We start from the raw sequence: 20,016 nt of genomic DNA, 5'->3' as shown, positions 1-20,016 counted from the left end.
TGTCCCTGTGTGGCTTATGTGTGCTCTCCAGTTGTATTTGGGATGATTATTGTTGCCCTGTTCATTGGTAGGATATCCCTTCCAGCTGGCTGACTGTGAGGCTCCACCCCCACCACATTTTGTATGCTGTTGTACCAGTGCTGACAAAACAAAACAAAATAACACACAAAAAAGAACCAAAACAAGCAAAGAAAGATCCCAACAGCAACAGCAGAATCAATGACAAAAGAGCAACGGATAATAAAAGTACAAAGAAAAATGGAAGAGTAAATGAAAAATAAGAATATGAAAAGCCAAAAAAAAAAAAAGGAAAAGGAAAATTATTATGGAAGGAAGGAAGGAAGAGAAATAATAAGAGAAAGGATAGAAATTGGAAATCATCAAAAAAAGAAAGGTAAAGAATAAAAACAATAAGAAGGAAAAATGAGCAAGGAAAGGGAAAAGTAAAATAAGAGCTATAAAAGGAAAAAAAATAAAGAAAAAGGGAGAAAATAGTTGAAGAAAAGAAAAAAAATATGAAAATGCTATCCAAAAGAAAAAATAATGAAAATTAAAAAAAGAACGAAGTGAAATTCATCTCAGCAGAGTTTAGTGCTTGCCTGCTGGGCCCTCCCTTTGGGTATGGCTCTGATTTGTCAGAACCTGGTGTAAGCTAATGCCAGATGTTGTCCCTGTCTAGCCATTAGTAGCCTACTCAAAGGCACAAATGATCCACTGTTTGAGGCTCTCTGCTTCAGGCTTGGCTGCATGTGGAATGGGACTTGCTGCACTGCAAGGCTGGATTTTATTAACACAGGGCCCAGGAGGGGGTCAGGAAATGACTGAAGGCACAGTGAGGTCTGCCTCCACCAGCCTCTGTCTGCTAACTCGCTGTCAGTCTTAAACTAGTCTTAGTCTTAGCTGCTGGCTGAACTGGTTCTGAAAGGGCTTCCGGGGAGGATGGGACTCCTGGAGCTCCTGTGGGAGATGCCATTCAGACTTCACAGAAGATGGTAGTATGTTCCCCCATCCCCGCACCACATGTTGAGTCTGTGCAGATTGTTTTCTGAAACTTGGTGGGGTGGAGCTACTAGTAGGAAAGCGGGTGCGGCCTCCAAAGTCCAGAGTTTGGGCCTGCCAAAAACCAGGAGGGTGTTTCTATGCCATGAAGAAATTTATAGTAAATTTGTTCTTAGAAGTGGGCCTGTAAAATGTTTTGCAAAGACCACCAGAGAACTCCATTTAAATTATCATGTAGATTATTACAACAAACACATCAAGACCCAGTAATTAATGTTGAGGAATATGAATTATTATACCAAATGTGGGTAGAAAATGTATGTAATTATATGCCTATTTCAGTCCTCTGAATAATATAACCTTTAAAATATTTGTTAATATGTAAATTTTAAAGAGGAAAATAAGGTAATGGAAAATGGTAAGAAAGTTCACCAAAACTGTGAAAACTCACATGTCCTCAACTGTAATGCTCCTGAGGATATTGCAGAAGTCTGCATTCCATATAGCCAGATCGTGCAAATACTTAGAGGCAAGAATAATGGCTCCCAAAACAATTCTTTTCCAGTTGGTGGGACAAATGTCAATCTCAGCATAAATTAAAAGTCTTTCTAAGTAAACCTGCAAAAGTAGAACACTGGTTTTTTATTTAGTTCAGTTTAAGTGTTGTAATAAGAACTGTTAGGTTGACAGATTCCATCTGTGTTTGACATGCCTTTTATTCTTAGGTTCTACAGAGACTGCTTGGCCAGCCAAAGCCAGAGGCTATGTCACAGTTGTAAATCAGATACTTCTACTGCCTATATTGACCATGTGAATTTCCAGCCCAAGTTTTGGTCACAGAAATCAGTGGACATATTAGCAAAAGACTTCCTGAAGAAATGCTATTACCTTGGTACTTGTAAAGGGCAGTGTAAACAGGCCCAGCGTAGATTCACATTGTTCAGTAAATACCTGAGTACCTACCATGTGCGGTATTTCACACCTGGCCGGTAGTTTTGTGGTGATTTTACATAATACTTGAATATGTAATCCCTGGTAATACTGAGCATATTTACATCATCTTTTTACAGTAATTAGTCCTTTGTGGCACAGACTGAAGATAAAATCTGGTCTTTGAGAGAGCCTCCCATTGGCTGCTGCATGGTGCAGCAGGACATGCAGTGCACACAGGTGTGACTGAGGCAGGTCTGCAAGACTGTCAGGTATCCCTGTACTTAGTGCCTTTGTGCGGGACACACATGCATACAGAGGACAGTCCTTTGTATATCCCCTAATTTTCACATCTCCATTATTCTTTCATGAAATGTATCTCTGTCTTACACAACCTGAAGCTTGGTCAGTTCTGTTGGTATCAAGGTGCTATCAGAGCTGCCAGTCTTTGTGTCCCTGGCACTCCTCTAAACCTGCCAGATAGCTTGTGCAGTTTCATGATTTCTTTCATGTGCATTCATCCACAATTGCCTCTTTTTGAAGCAAATCCTCCTTGTCTGCTGAAGATTTCCCCCAATATGGATGTGTTCATGTTGTTCCCACCCCACCCCCACAGCCCCTAGAATGCTTCCTCTCATGTTGCTCACAGTAAATGCCCTGATACTACTTCTCTCCTCCCATTCTCTCCGTAACCCACTTTAGCCTGCCCCCTGCCACTCTCACCTTACTGAAACTAGTGTTGCTAAGGTCATCTGTGCCTTTGCACTTACAAACCAGAGCCCTACATCCCAACTCTCCACCCCCAAGCCTTCCCTAATAACAAAAGGGCACTGCCATTTGCCTAGGCACTGAGCCCAAAACCTCCAACCATGTTAGCCTGCTCCAATCTGTTAGCAATTCTTGTTACCTCTACCTGTCACTGGTAATCTGACCACTTTCTGTTCTATTTGTGACCTCTTATCTGTATCACTGGTACTGCCTCCTGACTTCTTGACTTCTCTTGACTCACAGCTACAGTCTCTTCTCCCAAAACAGCCAGGATAGTCTCTTTAAGAGCACTTCACCACCCTGCTCAATGTCTGCCAGAGGTTTCCCATTAAACAAATAAAAATTTAACTTCTCCCCATTGCCTGCAAACTCATGGCTCTATTAGATAGGGCATTTCCGTTTCTGACCAGATCTCTTACATTCTTTCTCTCATTACACACTTCGACCACATCGGCCACACCTCACTGTTCCTGGAACACACAAAACTTGTTCTTGTCTCAGAATCTTGTGCTTGTCCCCTCTGTCTTATTTTTCTCATTTCAGTCAGGTCATAGTTCAAATATTACATGTGTAGAGAGGCTCTTCCTGATCATACTACCTAAAACAGTAAGACTCTGTAATCACCTTATCACTTTACCATGCTTTATCTTCCTGGCATTTACTACTACCAGAAATATTCATCTTTTTAAATACACTCATTTAAAAAATACTTATGTCTTCCTCACTAGAATACAAGCTCCACAAAGGCAAAAACTTTATTCAACTTTTTCTTTCCTCTATCCTCAGCACTTAGATCTGTAAGGACAATCAGCACTTAATGGACAAGTCCCCAGGAGTGGCTTAGAGTGATGGGGAAACCAGGAGAAGTCAAGATAAGTGAGGCTCAAGAAAGAGAGTGTGGTCAAAAGGCTGAATGCTGCCAAGAACTTGCTCATTCCATAAATACCCACAGAATACCTACTCTTTGTCACTATTGTATCTTCTATACACTCATTTTTCACATGCTTTCTCTGCATTTGAACAGCTACTCTTAATTCCCTACCTCCAGGTCAGATTCATGCTCTAATTCCACATATTCAAATGATGACAAGAAATTACCACTCTGCTGTCTTGCAGGTGTGTCAAGCTTAACTTCTCTACCACACCTCATGCTCTTCCAGTGCAGATGTTCTCCTTCCTGTATCACCTAGCTCTGCACATGGAAGTAGTACTTTTGCTTTTCTCCAGCATGTGCTAAGCACTCCAAATGGCTAAAAGCTCCATGAAAAGGCCTGTGTATGATCCAGTGCCTATTGAGGGATCTGTATTCAGAAGCACAGGCTGCTTCTCCAAAACTTTAACTGGATACTAAAGGAGGAGGCACTGACCTAAGCATTCTTTCCCTCCAGACCATGCAGTTGACTTTACCCTTTAGGACTATTGGAGGGAAGAGTAATACAATCCCAATTACTTCTCACTAGAATAGGACTACGTGTTCCAAATGATAAACTCTTACCATAGGAATTCTGTACAGATGACATGAAGGTCAGTGCACTGCTGTAGCTTGGGAGGAAACCAGCAAAGCACTTTTCAAGCACTACTGGCACTACGTCCTAGACAGCTTCACAGGCAGACACGAGAAGACAGCAGGGATGAATTAACACCCACCATCCAAGGAACAGAGAACTTAGGGCTATGTTCTCTATCAAGACACACATTAGAACTGCCTAGGGAATACAGCTTGGGGCTCAGCTTAAAACTACATGAGATCAGCCTCTGTCTGAGGACCAGAGGGTTTTGTTATTGCTGCATCCTATGGCTTGTCTGTGTACATTTGTGTGCATTGTGTGTGCAGAGGTCTCCTGAGTTGGAGAGTGAAAAACCAGAAATCTCTCCTGCTGCCTTTAATAGCAATTGTTTGGTGATAATAAAAGCAAGGATGTTTTAAATTATAACTATTAAGCTCAAATGTGTGTATTTTAGTTCCTTTGATATGTTTCTCTTAATAAAGGTCTGATGATCATTTCAGGAACCTACTTTTATTTGAAAACTAAGATCATACCCTGTGGACAAGAGAGAAAAGGTACTTGCTGAAAGAACCAGCTTACCAAAGTTGTTATCGCGTATTCAGCTCTGAGCTGTGTGGCACTGAAGAAAGGACTGATGAACCTGTAAATGAAGTCAGGGTCGGGGTCACGACTGAAGTGCTCCTCTGGAACCATTTCTTGCTGAAAGGAGAAAAAATGCAATGTAAGTATCCACTGAGGAAAAATCCTTAAGTACTCTTATGATACCAGTCTTCTACTTGTGCCCACGTGCCCTGTAAAATAATTTTGATTGGGTGACATGTTTCCTAGTCTTTTACATATAAACAATGGGACCTTAAAAAACAATACTGATTCAATACTACCACTCATTAAAGAAAAGTACAGGCACAACCTCAGAAAATTTATATGTTTCTTTCCACCTTTCCCTGTAGAATTCTATCTAAACATAAACTATTTTAAGGCTCAAAAGCCTTACTGATTGCCACAAACTGTGATCAACTCTGAAGATACATTTTCAGTTTCCTGGAGCCACCAGGCTCCAGAGCTGTGCCGTGCTGTCCTGCACAGCAGTCGCCAGCCACATACTGCTATAGGCTCTGTGACAAAGCATCTCAAGAAGTGAATTTGAAAATTTTTCTCATTCTAATTGTTTCAAAGTTTAAATAGATGTTTAATATTTTTCATAGAGATTGTGACATATCTATTAGGTTTACTTACAAATATTTATATTGTTTGATGCTACTGAAAATGATCTTATAAAAAGAGTCACTTTACCCTGGCCAGGTAGCTCAGTTGGTTATAGCGTCATCTCTATATTCCAGGTTTGTGGGTTTGATCCCCAGTCAGGGCACATACAAGAAACACCCAATGAATGTGTAAATTACAAGTAGAACAACAAATTGATATCTCTCTCTCTTTCTGGCTCTATCTCATCAATAAAAATTTTAAAAAGATACATTTTGTTTTGGGGGTATGTTTACTCACCTTCACTAATTATACAAAGCTGCAACTCAGTTTTTACTAACATATTTCTTATACAACACTGTTTTTGTAAAATAACTAGCTACAACATGGGGTGGGGAAGAAAACTTAAAGGAAGATCATTTTGACTTCTGGCTGGAGGAAGTCATTTTGTTCTAGTAATTAATTTCAAAGCAAATCAGCATGAACTATAAACACAATTGTATAAGAGAAAAATACAAAATCAATACAACTGACACTTACTGTGAATGGATGTAACCTTTCATCAAAAATATCCTTGGATCTATCTGCATCTCTATAAAATAAGAACATGCATTTAAAAAACTAATTTAGTAATTGCTTATGTCTTAGTAACACATTTGCTAGGAGTAGAGAGAGGGGTGGAGGGAGAAGCTTTACCTTCAACAAAGCCCTTCTACAAATTCTTCTTTTGGATTCTGTGTTTTCTGGCCTCTTTTTACTCGGCACACCAAATTCTGTGAAATCTTTTCTACAATGAGCAGTCAGAGTTGCCTTTATAAACATTGACCCTCCCTAACAGACAATGTTAGTAAACCAAATATATTTACACTCCTCTCACCTCACATTGGAATACACGAGAACATTTTACAAAGCAGTAGTGATGGGCAATAATTGACATCAATAGGAGATTCGTGTTTTTCCCTACTTTTCTCTCTTATTAGTATCCTATATTATATTCTTGTTTTTAAAGATTTTATTTAATTTTTTAGGGAGAATGGAAGGGAGAGGGGACAGAGAGGGAGAGAAAGATCAGTGTACAAGAGAAACACTGATTGGTTTCCTCTCACATGTCCCCCAACTGGGGACCTAGCCAGCAACCCAGGCATGTGTCTTGACCGGGAATCGAACTGGCAACCTTTCAGATAGCAGGATGATGCCCAAGCCACTGAACCATACCAGTCAGGGCACTATATTATATTCTTATTGTGTATTTCTTCTTGTCTCTTTTAAATAGTTTGAGTTAAAACTTGCCTTTTTATTTTAAATGTGAAATGTGACCAGTCTTTTTTTTTTAACAGTTCACCACACTAACACCCTTTACTCATTTAAACAGTGGTTCTCCAAGTGTGTTTTGCAGGCCTCTGGTTCCCCTAGACCCTTCCAGGAGGCCCATGAGGCCAAAACTGTTTTTATAAAAATATTGCAGCATTGCCTCTTTTACACTGACATTTGCAAAGGCTGTGTGAAAGCAAAGGTCAATAAAACTGGTTCTGCCCATGGAATCAAGGCAGCGGTACCACACTGCACTAGCAGTCATTCTATCCCTTACTGCCACTTGTGGCTGAGAAAAGAATTCTACTTTACTTAAGAACATCTTTGATAAAGCAGGAATTAACAATGTAATTAAATTCTACATAATGTTTTATATTCTGAATAAATGCAAAGCAGCATTTATTACACACTTCTGCATACTGGAATACGGTTGTGTTGAGGAAAACCATTGGTGGCTTAGTTGTGAACAGAACAAGCCACTTTTTCCACAGAATAACATTTTATTTGATAGTACAACTGTCATTCTCTCACAACTGAAAAGCGAGCCTGTCACTTCAGGGGAAATGACTTGCATATTTGTTGCCAATCACACAATTCAAGCTATCAGGCTAAAAATCAAGATTGTGGAAAACTTATATCTCTTTTTGTGAGCTTGAAAGCTTTTCAATATTTACAGGCTTTCCTGGTAAGACTGGTGGTGATATGATACCAACAAAAGTGAGTTTAAACACTGTACAGAGAAATGTGAACCAATAGTTTCCAAATGACCAATGTATAATATTACTATAAAACTATGTACAAGTAAAAAGATCCATTCAGCAAACAAGATATATGAATGGATATCAATTTAACAGAGACCTTACTACCAGCTCACAGGTATGATTTAAAATTCCACTGTAACTAATTTAAGAAACCAGCATTTGTGGACTTTTGGTGAAGTATCAAAAAATATCCACAATTATCTGAAGGCTTTAGAAATACACCCCTTTTCTAACCACAAAGTTATATGAGGCTGGGTCTTCTTCATACTGATTCTTTAAAAAATTATGGAGATGACTGAAGTAATCACAACTGACTGATGACAGGGTATACATGAGAATCGTTCTCTCCTATTAAACCAGATAATAAGGGATTTGCAAAACTGTGAATGACACAATTTCCACTTAGTTTTTTGTTGTGGAAAATAATTATTTTCTATAACAAGTTTGTTAATACTGTGGTTCCACATCAGGGGTGATTTTTGTCCCCCAGGAAACATTTGGCCATGGTCGGAGACATTCTCTGTTGTCACAATGTGGGGTGGGGAGAGGGTGCTACTGGCACCTGGTGAGTAGAGGCCAGGGATGCTGCCGAAAGTCCTGTAAGGCACAAGGCAATCGGCCACAATGAAGATTTATCTAGCTCAAAATTTCAACAGTGCTATACAAACCATGTTTTAACACACAATGGACTTACTTTTAAATTCTCAAGGTTTAATTTCTAATACAGTAAATATCAATATCACCCACATAAACAAATACTCTTTGGGATCCTCAGTAACTTAAGCATTAAGAGTCTTAAGACAAAAACAAATGATTTACTTCAATAACATAATAAAAGCATTCTATAGCTTACTCCAATAGTGCCTATAGCTATCACCTAACACTAAAGTTTATATTTTGTAAGTTTATTAGCTGAAATAACAAGACAGGTTTTAAAGACTCACCTGTTTTTTATGTGGTAATAGAGTGCTAAGGCCAGGCTGTGGAGGGAAAAAAATTGTAACAGTTGATTTTGTTAGGTCTGAAGACAATCTTTAAAGGGGGTTGTGGTGGGGGGAGACCTTCCTAGCTGCCCAGTGGCTATGGAATCCTAATTCAGGGCAGTATCACACAGGCACTTTTTGCATTGTTGTAGCTCTTTGTCTTTTGGCGAAATTAGGAAAACTAAAATGCTGGGTAATATGTTTACAGAAGACATGTTTTAGTTGATTTTCATGTTATTACATGTTTCCCCTGTCATCTGTCCTTCTACCCACACAACCTTTTGTCTGGTACAAGTTATACCTATTTGTATGCTTGCTTGAATTTAAGCCATACAGTAGTTTTTCCCATTTTCTATCATTTCCATAAAGGTAAGTAAATGCTCTATACCAAATAATACCATTTAAGATCACTGTTACATAATTATTAGAAAATTTAATAGCAAATATAAGAACCCACAAAAATCAATAGGTCTAACACTCCTAAAATAAGTAGTGCTAACAATGCAGCATAATAGTACACAGTGTGATATTAATAACATGTATTTCCAGTAAGCTTAAATAAAATTTTCATGAACAGATGTAAGTCCTCCAATACTATGTAAATTACTGGATTACTAAGTTATTCACAGATGCTGTGTAATATGGCACAAAGGGATATAGTTAAGTTATAGGTTAAGTCTAGGTTATATGCTTCTCCTCTTTGCCCTCAGTATCTATTATAAAATGAAGCTCAAAATAATTGAAGGAAAGCAAACCTGAATTTGATAACTAGGTCTGTAGAATGTTAGCACTTGTGAAAAGGCTTACGCTATTGTTAGCAACAAAGACAAATATTTTTATAGTGCTTCAAACAGTTTCATCTTCAAACCTATTTAAAATCATAGAAGCATAGAAGCTGAAAAGGACAAACAAACTTTTGGTAACATTTAATTCAACAACCCATTTTACAGATAGGGTAACCAAGGTTTAGAAGTGACATGCTCTAGGTCTGCCAATCATGAGAAGCATCTTTCTGTCTCCGACACTCTAACTTGGCAGTTGTCCCAATCTTGGCTGTACATTGGGATGATCAAAGGAGCCTTAACAACTGCCTGGCTTCCACCTTTAGGTGATTTGATTTAACTGGTGATGGGTATGATTTGGGATTGTTTTTAAAGCTTCTCTCGGGTGACTGCAATATGCAGCAAAGTTTGAGAACACATGAATTAGGGTTGAAATCAAAATCACTGTGGATGGTTTTCTCAATGTAATTATGCCTCTCATCCTTCCTCAGCTTATCAAAAGCCTGTGAGAGTGAGAGAGTGTGTTGGGGGAGGGGAAACGGAATGCATGTGGTTAGAGGCATATATTTTGTAAAAAGTTGTATAAGCGATTCTAATAAGGCTCACTCAGCCCACTGAGAAAAATGCACTACTACCCCATATAAACACTTTTTCAAAGCCATTCTGAAAAGCCAATTAGCTCAATTAATTTTCTCAGTAGACTTTTATTTTACCAATCAATAGTAAGTGTACTGAATGAGCATTTTCAACATTTAATGACAGCAAATTAAACTTATTCTATTTCCAAATATTAGACTAATGTAAAGATAAGAAACATAAAAACTGCTTGTATGAGCAAGGTTACTTTTTAAAACTACTTTTGAATTATATACTGTAACATTGGAACCTTTGGATTCAAGAAAAGCTATGGAATTCAGGCAAAATCAAGGGGGTTTTTACTCATGGATTTCATGTCCTGCCTGAATAAAAACATCTGGAGATTATGTGATAGACGCCAAGCTCAGGACTTGGGAGAGAGAAGGGGCTCAATTTTTGCTGAAACACAGTCTGATCTCAACTACTGTTGTGAGTGGGAGAAGAAAGTTACATTATTATGATTGTAAACTTGCTATTTTTAATTAAAGTAGAAGTTATTGATAATTTAATTAGCAAAAAAAGCTGGTACAATGGAAACAAAATTAAGTTTATAAGCAAATTATGTTTTTAAGACTGAAAAATAAAATTTAGGAATGAGAATATTAATATTTTAAAGAAGTATTTCCCAAACTGTGTTCTGAAAAATCAGCACTCATATCCCAGGGAGACACCAGCAATGCCTCTTGGATGATCCCAGCAGGATTCAGGAAGCTCTATGTCATATTTTGGTTTTATTTTGCTCTTAAATAAGCTTGAATGTTTCATCTTAGGGTGTTTTTAAAGCCCATCTTCAATCTCTCACTTTTTTTCTGCTGTGATTTTCTTATATATGGACTGATATAGTGTCTTGGATATATATGTATATGTATATATGTCTATACATATACATATATAATGAAATTTAATATGTCTATTAAATTAAAGCCTTAGTTGAACAAATTTTATCCATAAAAAATTAACTTGAAAAGTTGTTCCTTAAGACTGGTTTGATACATTTTTTTGGAAGAATTGAATTTTAATATAGAAATAGTGTAGGGAAAAAATATACCATGGGGGAAATCTGACAAAATCCAATTAAATTTAAATGCAGATACACTCTGGTGTCAGTAGGGGAAAAGCTGTTCCTTCTTCCAAGAGTAGCCTGTAAAGTAGCACACATTAATAAATGAGTCAATCGAAAAACTATGGTACATTTACACAATGGAATTCTATGCAGCAGAAAGAAAGAAGGAGCTCCTATCCTTTGCGACAGCATGGATGGAACTGGAGAGCATTATGCTACATGAAATAAGCCAGGTGGTGAAAGACAAATACCATATGATGTTATCTATAAGTGAAACCTAATCAACAAAACAAACAAGTGAGCAAAAAAGAACAGCTGGCATGGAAATAAAGAACAAACTGAGAGTAACCAGAAGGGAAGGATGAATAAAGGGGAAGAGTCAAGTCAAGGAACATGTATAAAGGTCCCATGGACAAAGACAAAAGGAAAGGGGGAGGACTGAATGTGGAAAGTGGGGAAGTGGGTAGGGCAGGTGAGAGTAATGGGGGAAAATGGGAACAACTGTAACTGAACAACAATAATTTTTTTAAAAGAGAAAAAAGTAGTACACTTTGTTTTAGGCCTGAACCTCATAAAGAAATGTTTTCTAGAAACATTCAATACAAAGCATCTCTCCTTTCATTGTGTTCAACAATGTCTCAAAAACAGTAATGCATGAAATAAAGATAAATACTTTTGGGGGAATTTTTTATTTGCCAACTGGCTTTCCTTTCTTCCATCTACTCTAAGAGTAAAATGGAAATTGGAAATTCATGTTTAGGTCCTTGAAATCAATATATGATTGACATCACTTTCTTAACCTGATCACTGAAAAGGACAATGAATGACTAAAATTACATATGGGCAGGATGCTCTTAGTATGGGGGTTTGTTAGTGAGCCCTGGGCAACTTACTTGCACTCACCATTGTACAGTGATTCCAAGGTTAGGCTGGCAAATTGTGCTGTCATCTAAAAATATTGTTGAGCACGAGCTGTACTTTTCAGTAAGGTGACTTAGAGATACCTGACGGGAAAGAGAAATGTTTTTTTTAAATATTACAGTAAGTTAAACTTATAGAATTGTGGGTTTTTTCTTCTTGGTTAAAATGCCAATCGATTAGGAATTAAGGTTTTTCTTATACTCCTTGAACCGCTTTAGTGTGATAACGGGGACAGCTCTATGGGGAACCCACTAAATACTTCAACTTCCACAGATGAGATTTGAGGATTGGGTTATAAAATGCTACCTATAATCAAATGTGGCAAACACTTATGATAAATTCCCTTTATAATAATGTAAAACACTTAGAATAAGATTTCAGAGCTTTTCTTAAGAAATGAAAAGTAGCTGAGATTTCTATTTTTGCTATTTATTACATTAAAACATAATGCCTTATGTAATATTGAAGCAAGAGCATTTTTATTGAAGTAAATGAAAGCCAACTCTAAATGTCAGTTCAGGAGTCAGCATGATGAAACAAATGTTCCTGAGGAGGAGGGGTGTGTGTGCTGTGCTGGGGCTGCCCGATGGCTGATGAGCTGGGGGACCTGAGGCCTCTTTGGGCATTAGTTTCCTCATCTAGAAGATGAAGAAGTATTGTTTTAAGATCCTTTCACATCTAAAAAACGGATCAAACAACTCTGAGAATTTAACTCCCACTTCATGTTTAAGTAAGACTATCAGTGCATTACTCAAATGAGAACCTCAGAGAATACTTTCCACTCATTTCTAAATGTTAATTCTATTCTCTAAGTTACTTGATACCCATCAGGACCCCACCTTGCCTCATGCTGCTCTGCCTACAAGGCCTTTCTCTTCCTCCTTTTCCCAGCTAGCTGAAGTCCCTCCCCGCATCTACCTCCTAGAAACCTCTGCCAGCAGCCACTTACCCAAGTTTCTCAATTATAAGGGAAAGTTTAGTTAGAAAGTTACAGAGGTAGAAAAAGTGAGCCAGCTTGGTTGTGTGGACTCAGGAAAAAAGGTACAGAGGCAAAGGAAAGGCCTTTGAAACTTAGGAGAAAGAAACCAAGGATATACATGCCTGAGGGAAGTAGAGACCAAAAAGTGTGGGCATGCTCCAAAGACAAGTATGCCTAAAAAGAGGGTGGGGAAGGCCACAGATATGAGACAGAGAGAGAGAGAGAGAGAGAGCGCAAGCGCGTGCTGGGTCCTTCGTCTTAAGGGTTTTTATCCAAAGGCAGAAATTTTAGGGATGTCTCAGGGTAGGATCTCAAGAGAATGTTCATCAGCTTTTCAGGTGTGTCCCCTCAGAGTCATGGTCTCCACTGATTGATTGGTGCCAGGGCAGGGGTCATTAGTCATTGCAGCTGGTCCTGATGTCAGTCATGGTGTCATCTCACCTGGTTTTGCTGCTTTTTCTGAGCCTGGAGTGGAAACACAACTGAAGCCTAGATGTTATCTCTAGTTTGACCAAAACTCTGTCTCGGTGGCCAACAGACTACGGCTTTGTTCCTAAGGTTAATTGATGCAGGCCAGAACCTCATTCTCCTGAGGGCTTAATGTCTGAGGGAGTGGTGGTGCAAGGGCCTGTGTGGGCGTCCTGTGAGGCTATTCTCCGGCCCCCTTGTTCCTCCTCTCAGGGGGTTGATATGCCAGGGGAGGAGAGTTCAGAGGAGGGTCTGAACCACATGGCCAGTGATATGAAAGGTTAAGGGGTCTAAACCACATGAGCAGCAATCTGCTAGGGGAGGAAATGTCACTGTGGAGGCAAGGTGCCATCTTATAATACTTGGTTTTCCAACTTTGCCTATTGCTAGGTACCCAGGGCTTTCCACCCTGGTGACTTTCCATAGTTGGCCTATTGTTTCTTCTCTGTTCATGTCTGTCTAACTGTCTACTCTGTCAGTTCTGTTGCATTTTTATAAACTAATTCAGATAAGCCTTCCCTCCCTCATGTTAATATATAATAGCTTTCATCATGCCAGCATACTTTCCCATCAGTATCCCCCACAAATACACAAAAGTTAGGACAGGAAGAAAATCAAGCCAGTTGATATCTTTTAAAATGCAGAGCATTTAAAAATTGCCAGTAGCCAATAATCAGAAATACCTTTATATTATATAAAACACCATTTTTCCTGTTCCATAAGTTTATTTCAAAGTCACTTATTCTTCATTAATCAAAAGTTCCAGATGGCATATTTTTTTAAAAGAATCACTATTTGGAGGAATAAATGTTCCTTCAAGCTAGAAATGTTTAATTATAGCTAAAACTCTAATATGTTCCCTAAGCTATGCAGTTAACATGCAGTTTGCTTTTGGGACCTCAAAAACAACGATAACAACAAAAACCAAATATAGTATAAAATATAAAATTTCATTCAAATACTTTTATTCTAAATGGAAGATTACCTTTTAAGATCACTACTATGAAGGTATAATATGGCATGTAATATGCCATAATAAAGTCAGTTATGAGCAGAAACCTGTATACGGGGTAGTAATAAGAATAGACAAAAATTTAGACTAGTTGGTAAAGCTTTGGATAATCTATGCCCCCATTTTCCTCTATTTAAAATTTTTTCTATTATGAATGCATATTGATTTGTCTTTGAAAATACTAGTCCTAAAACATTAAAAAATTTTAATTAGACATGGCTCACAGCCCTATAGAGGCTCATTCAGTAAATCAACAACTCAGAGTCTGCTGGCTCTAAGAAACCAACCAAAGAAACACGGAGCACTTTGCCATCATTTCAGGCCTACCCCTAACTATTCAAAATTTTCAGTACTAAACACTTATTATCCTATGGTGTCCAACTTTTTGGTGTGTCTGTGCCACAATGGAAGAAGAAGAGTTGTCTTGGGCCACAAATTAAATACATTGTGACATGTAATCACAAAAAATATCATAATGTTTTAAGTAAATTTATGATATTGTGTTGGGATGCATTGATAGCCATCCTGGGCCACAGGCAGCCCGCAGGCCACAGGTGGGGCACCCCTGACAGAATTAAGCTTCTTAGCAAAGCCTGGATATATTGGCTATCAGACAGCTAATTTCCCCTCATTTTGCTTAAAAATTTAAGACAATTTTTCTTTATGGTTAAAGCCTTACTATTGCTGGCTTACAACTTCAATAAACTATACTGACAAACATAAAGATAAAAAGTGCAAATACCAAAAAACAATTGAAGAGCAAAATACTATTGAAAAGTTAGTGTTAATAGGTATTTCAGTAGGTCTCTAGAATAGACAGGGACAAAAGTATCCCACCATATCTTCTTTCATTCATTTAGCACTAGTGACAGAATAGATGGACTTTTATAGTCTTCAGAAGAAAGGGAAGGCGTTACTTAGTGGGCTTCAAGTTTAACAGCAAAGACCAGAAAAAGAACCATACCCATAAACTTCCTAAGTGAAACCCCAAACCTTACTATCAAGTCAAGCACTTGTAGAAATCGTGCCCCCACCTACTGTGCTTATTAAAAAATAAAGTTGAAAGTTATTGTTTTCCATCTACTTTTTCATAAGACCAGTTTTGGATATTTTCAGAATTAATGACTTTTAATTAACTTTAAATTTTCTAACACTTTATACTTTAATGAAAATGCTCTATGTTGCAAGTAAATGGGACAATATGGCACAGTGCATGGTTTGAATAGAATTCTTAAACAAGGCTTTAGTAGAAAAGTGTAGTATGCTAACTATAGGTATAACCAAAAAATATTCTCTGAATTAATATCTTTAATTTTATTGAATTGAAGTTTTAAACTTTGATTTACTTTAAATATAGGTTCTAAATTTCAGTTAAACATGGTGGACTGACCACAAATCTATTTCCTCTCCCCTCATTTTCAGAGATATCTTACTAGAATTAAAGGCATAAAAAAAGCTACACTGTATAGGATAAACAGCACATGATTTTTAATGTTTGAAAATTGAAGACTGAAAAAGCCGAAGGACATTAGGACTGAGGGTGGTCCGTGGGGGTCTGTAGGTCAAGGGAAAGTGGTGGTAGGAAAGTGGAGACAACTGTACTTGAACAACAATAAAAAAAAAGAAAGTTGAAGGCTAAAAAAAGGAGTGGTTACTGACAAGGCAGAACAAAGGACAGGAAGCACAACTTTGGTGCCTAAAGAGAGTGTCTTGGCACTTTTCTTACAGGAGTAAGAAAACAAGTTTGTCTTACAGAACCCAAGGCAGGCTCAGAATCTAGCCCCCAAATCCTTGTAATGAAGCCCTATCAGTTTACTAAAGTTCTGCTCACTCCTAGTTCTTTCAATTTGATATGAAAATATAGGCAGGGACCACCACACATGTGAGGGAAGCCAATAAGTAAGAGAGATCAAAACAGAATGACTTTTGTCAATAAGACAAGTTATAGCAACGAACCCTTATTCACTGCTGGTGGGAGTATAACCTGGTACAGCCACCACAGAAAACAGTATGGAGTTTTTTCAAAAAATTAATAGAAATACCATATGATCCAGAAATCTCTCTTCTGGGTAGCTACCTGAAAAATTTGAAAACATTTATTTTTAAAGATATTTGTATTCCTATATTCATTGCAGCATTATCCATGGTGGCCAGCACATGGAAATAACCAAGATTTCCTTCGATAGATGGATAAAAAAGATGTGGTACATATATACAATGGAATACTACTCAGCCATAAGAAAAGATGAAATACTGCCATTTGCAACAACATGGATGGACCCTGTGAGTATTATGCTAAGCAAAATAAGTCAGTCAGGAAAAGCTAACAGCCACATGATTTCACTCATATGTGGGATATAAAAGTAAAACCACAGACACAGACAACAGTACAGTTGTTACCAGAGGAAAGGGTGTGGGGGGTTAGTAAAAGGTAAAGGGGGCCAAATATATGGTGACAGAGGATGATTTGACTTGGGGTGGTGGGCACACAATGCTATATACAGGTCATGTATCATAGAAACATAAACTTGAAACCTACATAATCTTAGAGGTGTCATCTCAGTAAATTTAATTTAAAAAATATGGCTTCTGTTCAAGATGGTGGTGTAGGAAGACATGGCTCGCCTCTTTGTAAAACCACATCAAAATTACAACTAAACTATAGAAGAACAATCATGCAGAATCATCAGAAATTGAGTTGATTGGAAGTCTTACAACTATGGAATTAAAGAAACCGCATCCATCCAGACCGGTAGGAGGGGTGCAGACATGGAATGGGCTGGTCCGTCACCCATGTGTTGTGGATAAAAATTTGAGAGGGATATCTCAGGAGCGAGGATTCCTAGCCCCACACCAAGCCTCCAGCACAGGGTTCCAATGCCAGGAACATAAGTCCCCACAACTTCTGGCTGCAAAAACAAGCAGGAATTGAGTCAGTGGAAGAAACTGGAATCCCAAGCAGTTCCTCTTAAAGAACCCACACATGGACTCACTTACTGAGATTCCAATCCCTCTGATCTCCAGGAACAGAGTAGCAGTTTGAAAGGTGCCAGAGGTATACAGGGAGAAACTAAAATGTCTGGCATCAAAGTGAGCAGAGGCCATTGTTCTTTTCTAAACCCTCCCCCACAGAGCTGGCAAGCTGGTGCCATACCTGAGGCTCCATCAACCTGTCTAATACTGTTTGCCTCTGTTTGGAGATCTCCAGAGACTCTGCCCCACTCAACTTATGGGCCCACCCAAGCTGCTTTTCACAATTTCCTAAATCCTCAAACAAGCAACATCTGGCCTCAGTGACCTGCAGGCCTAGCACTAGTGGCAGCCAACCTAGTTCACAGCTTGTCTTCACCTGGGAATCTTCAAGCTCAGTACAAGTACCAGGCATCTCACATTGCTTTATAGCTCAGGAAGGGCAGCTCACGCAAAACACAGGTGGCAGCTGACCTTGGTCTGTACCACCAGAGAAACCCCATGGCCAATGCACTCCGTGGACAGCTACAGACCATGTGGGAGCACCACTCACCACCCTGCACCTGAACAGCTAATCTACCACGGAAAGTGGAGGTTTGTGGTCAGTGGTCACAGCCAGTCCTTGCAGCTGACTGGCCTGGATAAATCCCTCCCACTGATCTGCCAACAGCAACCAAGGCCCAATTATAAGAGGAGGATGTACTCAGCCCACACAAAGGGCACACCTTGAGTACTCAACTTGGGTGATAGGGGAAGTTATGGCACTGGACTCTACAGGACACCTACTATGTTAGGCCACATTACCAAGACATGGAGTTAAAGCAGCTCTACCTAATACATAGAAACAAACACAGGGAGGCACCAAAATGAGGAGACAAAGAAAGATGGCCCAAATGAAACAGATCAAAACTCCTGAAAAAGAGCTAAATGAAATGGAGATAAGCAATCTATCAGATGCAGAATTCAAAACACTGTTTATAAAGATGCTCAAGGAACTTAGTGAGAACCTCAGCAACATAAAAAAGATCCAGTCAGAAACAAAGAATACACTTCATTGAAATAAAGAGTAATTGAAATAAAGAACAATTTACAGGAAAACAACAGTAGAGTGGATGAAGCCGAGAATCAAATCAATGATTTGGAACTTAAGGAAGCAGAAAACAACCAATCAGAACATCAAGAAAAAAAAAGAATCCCCCAAAATGAGGATAGTATTTTCAAAAGCAGCCTCTGAGACTTCAAGGGTTACAACATTTGCACTATGGGGGTGCCAGAAGGAGAAGAGAAAGAGCAAGAAATTGGAAATCTATTTGAAAAAATAATGAAAGAAAACTTCCCTAATATGGTGAAGGAAATAGACATGCAAGTCTAGAAAGCACATAGAGTCCCAAACAAGATGATGCAAAGAGGCCCACTCCAAGACACATCATAATTAAAATGCCAAAGATTAAAGATAAAGAGGAAATCTTAAAAGTAGCAAGAGAAAACAAGTTAGGTTCTTAGAGGTGAGCTCCCATAAGACTGACAGTTGATTTCTCAAAAGAAACTTTGCAGGCTAGAAGGGACTGATAAGAAATATTCAAAGTCACGAAAAGCTGGGACCTACATCCAAGATAGCTCTACCCTGCAAAGATATCACTTAGAATTGAAGGGCAGATAAAGAGCTTCCCAGACAAGAAAAAAACTAAAGGGGTTCATCATCACCAAACCACTATTATATGAAATGTTATATGAAATGACTTATTTAAGAAAAAGAAGAAAATCAAAGCTAGGAACAATAAAATGACAATAAATACAAATTTATTAACAATTGAATCTGAAAAACAAACTAAGCAAACAAGAAGAACAGAGACAGAATCATGGATTCAGAGAGTGTTTTGATAGTTGCCAGATGGGAGAAGGGTGTGGGGGAGAGTGGATGAAGCAGGGAGGAGATAAAGAAGTACAAACAAGTAGTTATAGAATTGCCATGGGGATATAAAGTACACTATAGGAAATGGAGTAGCCAAAGAACTTATGCATATGACCATGAACATGAACTACGGCAGGGGGATTGCCTGAGGGAGTTGGGTGTGCTGGGTGGAAGGAGGCAAAGGGGGAAATATCAAGACAACTGTAATAGCATAATCAATATAATACAATTTTTAAAAATGAAAAAAACCCCCAAAAATCTGAACTCATAAAAAAGTGAAAATATTTCCTAAAATCTGTGTGCTATGAACATCACATTTTTTAATGATTACTTTAATAGAGCAACTTAGAATCTATGGTATTAGGAAACGAATTGTCCTATGGGGAGGGAACTATTGCATAAAAAAAAGAAAAGAAAGTTAATGGGAGTTATAAAATTCAGGAACAAATAAAAACTTAAAAATAAATCCTAACCTCAGAAAGGCAAAAAATGCATTGGTAAGAGAATGAAATGCTATTAAAGAGAATGACAGAATACAAGAAAACACTATAAATTAAAAACAAAATAGAGAAAACAAAGAATTATAGAAGAGTTGGAGCATAAAGTCAATGAAATATCCAGGAAGTAGAAAAAGACAAAAGGGAAAATAAGAGGGGGAAAAATTTAGAGATCCATGCAGGAAAACTTGTCTAAGAGTTCCACCTTTTGAGTAATAGGAATACTAGAAAAAAGAAGGAATAGAGAAAATATCAAAGAAACAAAAATTCTTTTCAGTAAGATCTGCAGCTTTTGTTGTGTTTTTTTAAACCC

At 38.2% G+C, this 20,016-nt stretch overlaps 1 protein-coding gene across 1 annotated transcript in view; it reads right to left on the bottom strand.

The window, feature by feature from the left end:
- LOC123831087 (cyclin-Y-like protein 1) overlaps positions 1-20,016 on the bottom strand; it is a 42,353-nt gene that overhangs the window by 9,556 nt on the left and 12,781 nt on the right. The window contains exons 4-8 of the mRNA XM_045857715.1: positions 11,848-11,948; positions 8,425-8,460; positions 5,949-6,000; positions 4,785-4,904; positions 1,451-1,617 (exon numbers count right to left, since the gene is read on the bottom strand). Of these exons, the coding sequence (XP_045713671.1) occupies positions 1,451-1,617; positions 4,785-4,904; positions 5,949-6,000; positions 8,425-8,460; positions 11,848-11,948 (476 nt within the window). The remainder of the gene's footprint in view (positions 1-1,450; positions 1,618-4,784; positions 4,905-5,948; positions 6,001-8,424; positions 8,461-11,847; positions 11,949-20,016) is intronic.

This window comes from Phyllostomus hastatus, unplaced genomic scaffold, assembly GCF_019186645.2.
Source record: "Phyllostomus hastatus isolate PE091 unplaced genomic scaffold, TTU_PhHast_1.1 phas_scaffold_1674, whole genome shotgun sequence".
Lineage (NCBI taxonomy): Eukaryota > Metazoa > Chordata > Mammalia > Chiroptera > Phyllostomidae > Phyllostomus > Phyllostomus hastatus.
Note: the sequence above shows the minus strand (reverse complement) of the source record. Positions and strands in the feature narration are given on the sequence as shown.